General features: G+C 39.1%; 1 protein-coding gene across 1 annotated transcript; it reads right to left on the bottom strand.

Moving 5' to 3' along the window:
- Positions 1-4,850: 4,850 nt before the first annotated feature.
- Positions 4,851-8,180, bottom strand: LOC117596820 (C-type lectin domain family 4 member E-like). Its single transcript, XM_034302538.2, has 5 exons — positions 8,147-8,180; positions 7,750-8,016; positions 7,473-7,597; positions 7,299-7,405; positions 4,851-7,194 (listed from the first exon to the last, which is right to left on the bottom strand). The coding sequence occupies exons 1-5, from the start codon at positions 8,178-8,180 to the stop codon at positions 7,041-7,043; spliced, it is 687 nt and encodes a 228-aa protein (XP_034158429.1). The 3' UTR covers positions 4,851-7,040.
- Positions 8,181-8,915: the final 735 nt, after the last annotated feature.

Genomic DNA, 8,915 nt, shown 5'->3' with positions numbered 1-8,915 from the left:
GTTGAATTAGTTAATTATTATTGTTATTATTTTTGTATAGTAATGTACATAAATTTAATGTATATATATATATATATATATATATATATATATATATATATATATATATATATATATATATATATATCCCAGGAAGCTGAATATCTCCATCACAGAAAGCAGTAATTTTTGTTACTGTTTTTGTAATTGTTACTGAATCTGTATATTTACTGCCCCCTCGTGTCTAAAATTTATCTTAGTCATTTGTAGGCAGTTGAAGGCAGATGATATTTAGGATGAATATGAACAGGAAGTTAAAAAGGAATATTAGCATAATTCTGGCAACCCTACCATGATGCACACTCTGAGAAGGTGGGGCAATTAGCAGATAAGCAAAATATTTAAGTTCTACATTTACATGTAAGATTTAGATTTATATGTAAAATATAACATTTATATTTATTTAGACTTTTTAAATGATATCATTTAGATTCATATTTAATATTTAGATTTAACCTTTAGATTGAATGCATATGCACACCTCAGTCTAAATACACATAGACACTAAAGTGAGCATGTACAGAAATGGGCTTCTGCCTGTGGTTTATCTGGCTCTCTACTTCCTTTCCAGAGAAGAGAGCAAAGACGTATATATTTAACAACAGCACATACACAGAGTTACTCAGAGAGCTGCAGCGGAGACAAAACAGACCTGCACGTTACACAGACTGAAGGCTGATCAGAAATAGAGATGCTGCCATTATCTCCTTTCATATTCTTATTGGAATAATGTAGTTTTTTTATTATTGTTATAAATCTCAGTGAAAAAAGAGTAAGAGTGTTGAGTTAAAGGTGTGGAACTGAAGGTAACTGAACACTGATTCTGATTCTCTGGCTTTCAGGTACTGGAGTGAGCGGGAACCGAATAATGCAGGTTATAATGAGAACTGTGTTGAGATTTGGGGTTTTCATAGTAAGAAGGGCTGGAATGACAGTCCATGCTCTGATAAACACTCGTGGATCTGTGAGAAAAGTGCTTTTTAGTGGTAAGTTGAGAAGTGTTACAGCAACATTATAAAATGCTTGCAATCATATCTAACTTAATATACTGAGCAAATGGAGTTGTAACTTTAATAACTTTAATAAAAAGTTATTTATTATGTGACTATCAGTTACCTGATCACACCAAACTGCCAGATCTCATATTACGTATTTCATATTGTCAGAGTTTTGGTCCTTTTTTCTGTTTTTTGTTGTGTTATGTTTTTTTTTCTCCACTAGATGTCGCCCTGCCTTAGTTTTTCTTTGCTGTAATTGGTTTCATTGCTTTCACCTGTGTCTTGTTGCCGTTCTGTGTATTTAAGCCGTCCCTTATGCCTTTGTTCCCCGCTTGGTTATTGTTGTTTCCTAAGTCCCTGTAGGCTTTTTCGTTGCTTCTCTCGAGTTAATATCCTCTGTGTTTTTTTTCTAGCGCCCTTGCCTTGTTTTTGTCTTTTGTTCCCTGACACATATGATATGTGTACATTTTATGTCATGTAACTATAGTGCATAGTTTAACAGTGCTCTTTCAGATATTCAAGGTATGATCAGTCCACTGATTTGGAAAGTTTATTAGATTTTATTTTGGGGTTTTTTTTTCTATGTTGTATTGGTGATGATGCTTGCATGATGATTACTAGAAAAAGTCCAGGTTGAAAAAAAATTATACACACAATCCCCACAGCCATGCTCCAAAATCTAGTGGAAAGCTTTCCCATAAGAGTGGAGGTTAGTATAACAGCACAGAGGAATCAACCCTATGTTAATGCCCATGGTTTTGGAATGGGCACATATGGGTGTGATGGTCAGGTGTCCACATATTTTTAGCTATATAGTTTACTTTGTTTTTTCACTTAAATAAATCTTGCAAGATTGTTATTTCTGCCATTTTTCATTCACAGTATTGTTGTTGTTTCTTACATTATTTTTGCTATAATACTGCTGTTATTATTCAGAACCAAACCACTGTCTTACAATAATTAAAATCAATATACTTACCATTTTGAATATTTTTGAAATATATATTTTTTCCTTACATTACAGTGGATATAAGAAGTCTACACACCCTTGTTAAAATGGCAAGTTTTTGTGACATACAAAAATGAAACCAAGATAAATCATGTCAGAACTTTTTCCACCCTCAATGTGAAATTACAATGTATAAAAAAATTAGTGAAAAATGATCAGAAACATTCAGGTGTCTGCTAGTAAATCAACAAAGCAATGGCCTAACCAAAAGAAGATCAATGTTTCTGAATGGCCTAGCCAGAGCCCAGACCTGAATCCAACTAAAAATCTGTGGGGTGACCTGAAGCAGGCTGTGCACAGGAGATGCCCTCACAGTTTGATGGATCCAGAATATTTTTGCAAGAAAGAGTGAGAAAATATTGACAAGTCAAGATGTGCCACGCTGATAGACTCTTAGCCAAAAAGACTGCGTGCTGTAATATAATCAACAGGTGCACACTTATGCAAACAGGTTATTTTAAGTTTTTAATTTTTTAAGGTTTCTGATTGTTTTTCACTTAATTTTTATACACTGCAATTTCACGTTGACATGATTTATCTTGGTTTCATTTTTTTTTGCATCACAAAAACCTGCCATTTTACCAGGTGTGTGTAGACTTTTTATATCCACTGTATAAATGGTGGGGTGCTGCCTTAGCTGCCCCTATGGAAGTGCTGCCACTGCATGTTTATTACTTTACTATTTTCAACATGATTATTCTTCAAAATTTAATTGGAAATACTTTTTTTTTAAATCAAAATAAGGTATAACTTAACAAAAGGATATCATTCATTTTTGTTGACAAAGTACATGTTTTTCTTTATATTGTATATTGATAAATGATATTCAAGCACGTGCTATAGGACAAAAATCAGTGGTGAGATGGTATGATGCTGCCAGATTTGAAGCGGCGTTAGGACATTTACTGCTGTAGAACGTCCACTGTGACGGCGGGCCAGCAGCATGACTGCCGCCAAGGTGCTGAAAGGACAGTGGCGGTTCAGCACCACAATTGTTTTGGACAGCATGAGAGCACGTGGCTGCAAGGCGGGGTGGAGAGTATAAAAGGGACCAGCAGCCGCTCTCAAGATCAGCAAGGTATGGTAAAACAAGGCACTAATCTCTCTCTCTCTCTCTCTCTCTCTCTCACACACACACACACACACACACACACACACACACACACACACACAGAGTAAGCTTTTAACAGCATAGTTAGCATGGTCAGTTATAAGGACATGACAGAGTTTTTGTGATTTTCTACACCACCACAATGGATTTGAAATAAAACAATCAAGATGTGATCGAAGTGTAGACTTTCAGCTTTATTTTAAGAGGTTCCACAAAAATATGGCATTTACTATTTACGAATTATTGCCATTTTAAGCAAGTACTTCCATTTTCAGGGGCTCAAAGGCATTTGGACAACTGACTGACAAGAAGTTAATTGACCAGGTGCGGTCCATTTCCTCGTTACATCAAGACAAATGAAGCAGATAAAAGGTCTGGAGTTGATATCAGGTTTTAAGTTGGCATTTGGCAGCTGTTCGACTGGAGCTACCAATACGAAGTCCAAGGAGATCTCAATGCAAGTGAAGGAGGCCATCATTAGGCTGAAAAAACAACATAAATCTATAAGAGAGATAGCAAAAACTTTAGCTGTGGCCAAATCAACAGTTGGGTACATTCTTAAAAAGAAAGAAAGCACTGGTGAGCTCAACAACATTGAAAAGCCTGGAAGACCACAGAAGACAGCTAAAGTGGATGATCGCAGAATCCTTTCCTTGGTGAAGAAAAATCCCTTCACAACATCAACAGAAATCAAGAATACTCTGGAGAAGGTAGGCGTATCATTGTCAAAATCTACAATCAAGAGACGCCTTCATGAATGTAAATACAGAGGGTTTACAACAAGGTGCAAACCACTGGTAACATTCAAGAACAGGAAAGCCAGATTAGACTTTGCCAAAAAACATCTAAAAAGCCTCCCATGTTCTGGAATAAGATTCTTTGGACTGATGAAACCAAGATTAACTTGTACCAGAATGATGGGACGAGAAAAGTATGGCGAAAGAAAGGAACAGCTCATGATCCAAAGTATACCACATCATGTGTCAAACATGGTGGAGGCAGTGTTATGGCATGGGCATGTATGGCTGCCAATGGAACGGGCACACTGGTGTTTATTGATGATGTGACTGTTGACAGAAGTAGCAAGATGAATTCAGAGGTGTATAGGGCTATACTCTCTGCTCACATTCAGCCAAATGCTACAAAACTGATAGGACGCCGCTTCACAGTGCAGGTGGATAATGACCTTAAACATACTGCGAAATCAACTCAAGAATTTTTGAAGGCAAAGAAATGGAATATTCTTCAATGGCCAAGTCAGTCACCTGATCTCAACCCAATAGAGCTGCTTTTCACTTACTGAAGACAAGACTGAGGGCAGAAAGAACCACAAACAAGCAGCAACTGAAGGTGGGTGCAGTGAAGGCCCGGCAAAGCATCTCCAGGGAGGGAACTCAGAATTTGTGTTTTGAGAACATGGGCTCCAGACTTCAGGCAGTCATTGACTGCAAAGGACTAAAATTCTGGTTATATTTACAATTATGTCACTTTGTCCAAATACTTTTGAGCCCCTGAAAATGGAGGTACTTTGTTGCCAATTCCCAAATGGTAAATGCCATATTTTTGTGGAGCCTCTTAAAATAAAGCTGAAAGTCTACACTTTGATCACATCTTGATTGTTTTATTTCAACTCCATTGTGGTGGTGTATAAAGGCAATATCACAAAAACTCTGTCATTGTCCAAATACTTCTGAACCTGACTGTGTATATATAGCTAGATGAACGAAATATTCAAGTTGAAAATCTTTATTTATATACATTGTGTAATTTGTTGAGAACAAAATGATGTCACAATGGTCAATGGAAACCAAAGTCATCAGCACATTGAGGGCTGGATTCAAAATCACACCAAACATCAAAGTAAAAAAATTGAAATTGCAGGCTGATCCAACTTGCATGAATTTCATCACAGCAACTCAATGTAAGTCAGTAGTGTATATGGCCCCCACGTGCCTGGACGCACTCCCGATAACGTCTGTGCATGCTCCTGATGAGATGGCGGATGGTGTCCAGGGGGATCTCCTCCCAGACCTTGATCAGGGCATCAGTGAGCTCCTGTACACTCTGTGGTGTTACTTGGTGACTTTAGATGCTCTGATACATAATGTCCCAGAGGTTCTCAATTGGATTCAGGTCTGGGGAACATGAGGGCCAGTCAATGGCATCAATGTCTTATCATCCAGAAACTGCCTACACATTCTGGCCACATGAGGCCAGGCATTGTCATGCACCAGGAGGAACCCTGGTGCACTGCACCAGCGTAAGGTCTGACAATGGCTCTGAGGATTTCATCCTGATACCTAACAGCGGTACGGCTAGCACGTGGAGGTCTGTGCGACCCTCCAAGGATATTCCTCCCCAGGCCATCGCTGACCCACCGCCAAAACGGTCATGCTGAATGATGTTGCAGGCAGCATAACATTCCCCACGGCATCTCCAGCCTCTTTCACGTCTGTCACATATGCTCAGTATGAACCTGCTCTCATCCGTGAAGAGAAAGGGGCGCCAACGGCGGGCCTGCCAATTTTGGTGTTCTCTGGCAAATGCCAATCGAGCTGCACAGTGCTGGGCTGTGAGCACAGGTCCCACTAGAGGACATTGGGTCCTCATGCCACCCTCATGGAGGACCTGATGTCCTCTGTTTCTGACAGTTTGGTCAGAAACATGCAAACCAGTAGCCTGCTGGAGGTCATTTTGTAGGGCTCTGAAAGTGCTCCTCCTGTTTCTCCTCAAACAAAGGAGCAAATACCGGTCCTCCTGCTGCCCTGTCCAGCTCTCCTCGTGTAACGGCCTGTCTCCTGGTATCTTCTTCATGCACTTCAAACTGTGCTGGGAGACACACCAAACGTACTTGCGACGGCATGTATGGATGTGCCATCCTTGAGGAGCTGGACTACCTGTGCAACCTGATGGAAAATTGTGAAAGGATTTTTGATATCTTAAATAGTGTTGCCATGGTAACACAAACATTAATATTCTTTTTGGGTGATTTTGAGGCTCTTATTATGCTTAAAATTTCATGAAAGCTGGTACACGTCAGAGTTGTCTGCCATTAGGCGTAGGCAAAAGATAATACATGGGCATGGACGGGGGCTCTGTATTGCCCCATTTTGACTAAAGTGGTGGGGTCAGTTTCACCCACAGTCACCAAACTCGGTACATATTTTGTTCTCATCAAGCTGGACAACTTTCAAAATGTCATTAGCTCCACCCAACAGGAAGTAGATTATTTTGGATTTAATGTGAATTTTTTGAAAATTGTAGGCTCTGAACTTTTGAAATACTCCTCCTAGGGGATTCATGCGAAGTTCACCAAACTTGGTCAACATTATACCAAGACATTGAGGATGCTAAATTATGAAGGGATTTTTGATATCTCGAGCAGTTTCGCCATGGCAAGGCAATAAATTTATGGTGAACAAAGGGAAACAGGAAGTGTCTTGTATCTTTTGCATGCACTGAGTGATTTAGATCAAGTTTGAGCTGTATGTTTGGTCATTGGGGCTGATCACATGGATGTGACTATTGTGAGTCAAGGTCATAGCGCCACCAACTGGCAGCAGGAACTGTGTGACTTAAAACAGGCTCTTAAATAGCCTTCTTACATTTAACCTAATCGCTTCAAACTTGGTCAGAGTAATGTCGAGACACAGCTGATGTAAAATTGCAAAAGGATTCTTCATATCTTAACTAGTGTTGCCGTGGTAATGCATCAAACATAATACTCTTTTCGAGCCTTTTTGAGGCTCTTAGCATGCTTAAAATTTCATGAAAGTTGGCACACATGTCAGAGTTGTTGACCATTAGGCATAAGCAAAAGCTAAGACATGGGGGGCCATTTTAAGATATACTGTTTCAATTTCAGCTATTGACCTTCATGTGCTCAGTTAAATATTTTCATCTCACAAATCCCGACTACAGAGTGGTCACAGGGATAATCAGCCCAAGTTGATATGTTAGATTTAGCCTTGCTATAGCCTGTTATAACACAGTCCTCTCTGCTTCCAAAATCATTGGGTTCCCCGTCCCACCAGAACCTGAAAGCACAGACAGAATCAGAATGTCTGTTATTTCACATCTAAAGCATCAGACTGAGATAAAAACTGCATCATGAGTAAATTTCAGTTCAGTGATGTCTTACTCAGTGGTCAGTGGTTTACCATCCACCCATTTAAATTCCCCCTCTGTCTCTCTGTCAGTCAGACCAATCCAAGCTTCAGTACCGCCAAAATATTTACTGATGAACTCCTGTAATTGTAATAGCACAATATGAATATAGATACTCACTTATTCTCTCTCTCTCTCTCTCTCTCACCTGTTCCTCTGTGCTGTTTATGATCACCAGGTCTGCTCCTGTGTCTGTGCAGTACTTTCTGCTGTCATCCCAGTACTTATTTTCAGTAGAAATGTTGTAAATGCTCGATCTGAAAAATCTCCATCCTTGTATAGAGTATTTACATAGATATTAATTCACTTGCATAAAAGGATTTTGGCACTATGATGATTTAATGCTAATGCTTTAGTGATAATGCTTCAGATGTGAATGTAAAGGTGAGTTTTTAACATTCTGCATATGTACAATATTCACTTACCAAGTTTAGAAAGTGCACTGTGCAGTCCAGATCTCTCCCGCTGTAACTGGTCTCTTTCTATAGTCAGGTTGTCGTATCTGGTCTGTAACTGGTCTCTCTCTATAATCAGGTTGTTGTATCTGGTCTGTAGTTGGTTGTTTTCAGTAGTCAGGTTGATGAATTTGATCCACAGCACTGTGATGGCAGTCACCAGGAGAACACACAACAGCACTGCACCCACTGCAGTCACTCTGTAACATCTGTTCCATGCAGTGTTTGTTTTGGAAGCTAGAAAGTAACACAGTCTTAGGGTTATCTACATAGTGTTACTGATGATTCATTCCTTCATTTAAGTAAAAGAAAAAAAAAACAATAAAAGTGTCCAACTGTGTGTGAATATGTGCATGTCTGTGTGTACCTGAAGTCACAGTTCTCTTATGGTATCCGGTCATATCTTCATATAAATCATCATTTACACATACATCACATGCATCATTGTTCTTTACGTCGGCTGATCTGTTGTCTCCTGAAATTCCTGACTTTGACATCTCCATTTCTGTTTTCTTCTGTAATACTGGAACCCTTAGCAGTCTGTTATGTCCAGTTCTCTTATCTCAACTGAAGTTTCCTGCTCTCAGCGTTAAATATATGCTCTGTTCTCAGTACAGGCAGTTGAGGTGAGAGCCACACAAACCACATGGAACTTTCAGAAGCTCCCCTCTGTACCTGCTCTCTTTAGAGTTAGACATTGTGTAGACACTGAATTCTTTACATTAAATAAAATTGCAAATTTGTACACAAAGAACACATGCATAACAGTCTCAGAAGTGTTGATGTTACTCATTCGGTTGATTTCAAATGTCTCTCGATTGTGGCCTTTTACAGACACCTCTTCGATTAGGACACTTCATCATGTTTCAGGGAAGTGTGGAAAAAAAAATCTGAAAGTGAAATTAAAATGGAGCAATGATCTCAGAATATAGACATCCCTGAAATGAAACCTGTGTGATTGGATTTTTTTTTTTTTGAGTTTTTGCTGAGTTGACTATAAAAGTCTATCATAAAATGGATGTGGCATCATTGGCTACTCAAAGGGGACAGACTGATGGGTTTTCAACTGACATTCATCAAGTTTCATTGATTATTTCCCTATAGCAGCACACCCTGTTATGTTTTATTCATTATTA

Source organism: Pangasianodon hypophthalmus, chromosome 28, assembly GCF_027358585.1.
Source record: "Pangasianodon hypophthalmus isolate fPanHyp1 chromosome 28, fPanHyp1.pri, whole genome shotgun sequence".
In the NCBI taxonomy this organism is placed as follows: Eukaryota; Metazoa; Chordata; class Actinopteri; order Siluriformes; family Pangasiidae; genus Pangasianodon; species Pangasianodon hypophthalmus.
This window is presented reverse-complemented; position numbering and strand designations above follow the sequence as displayed.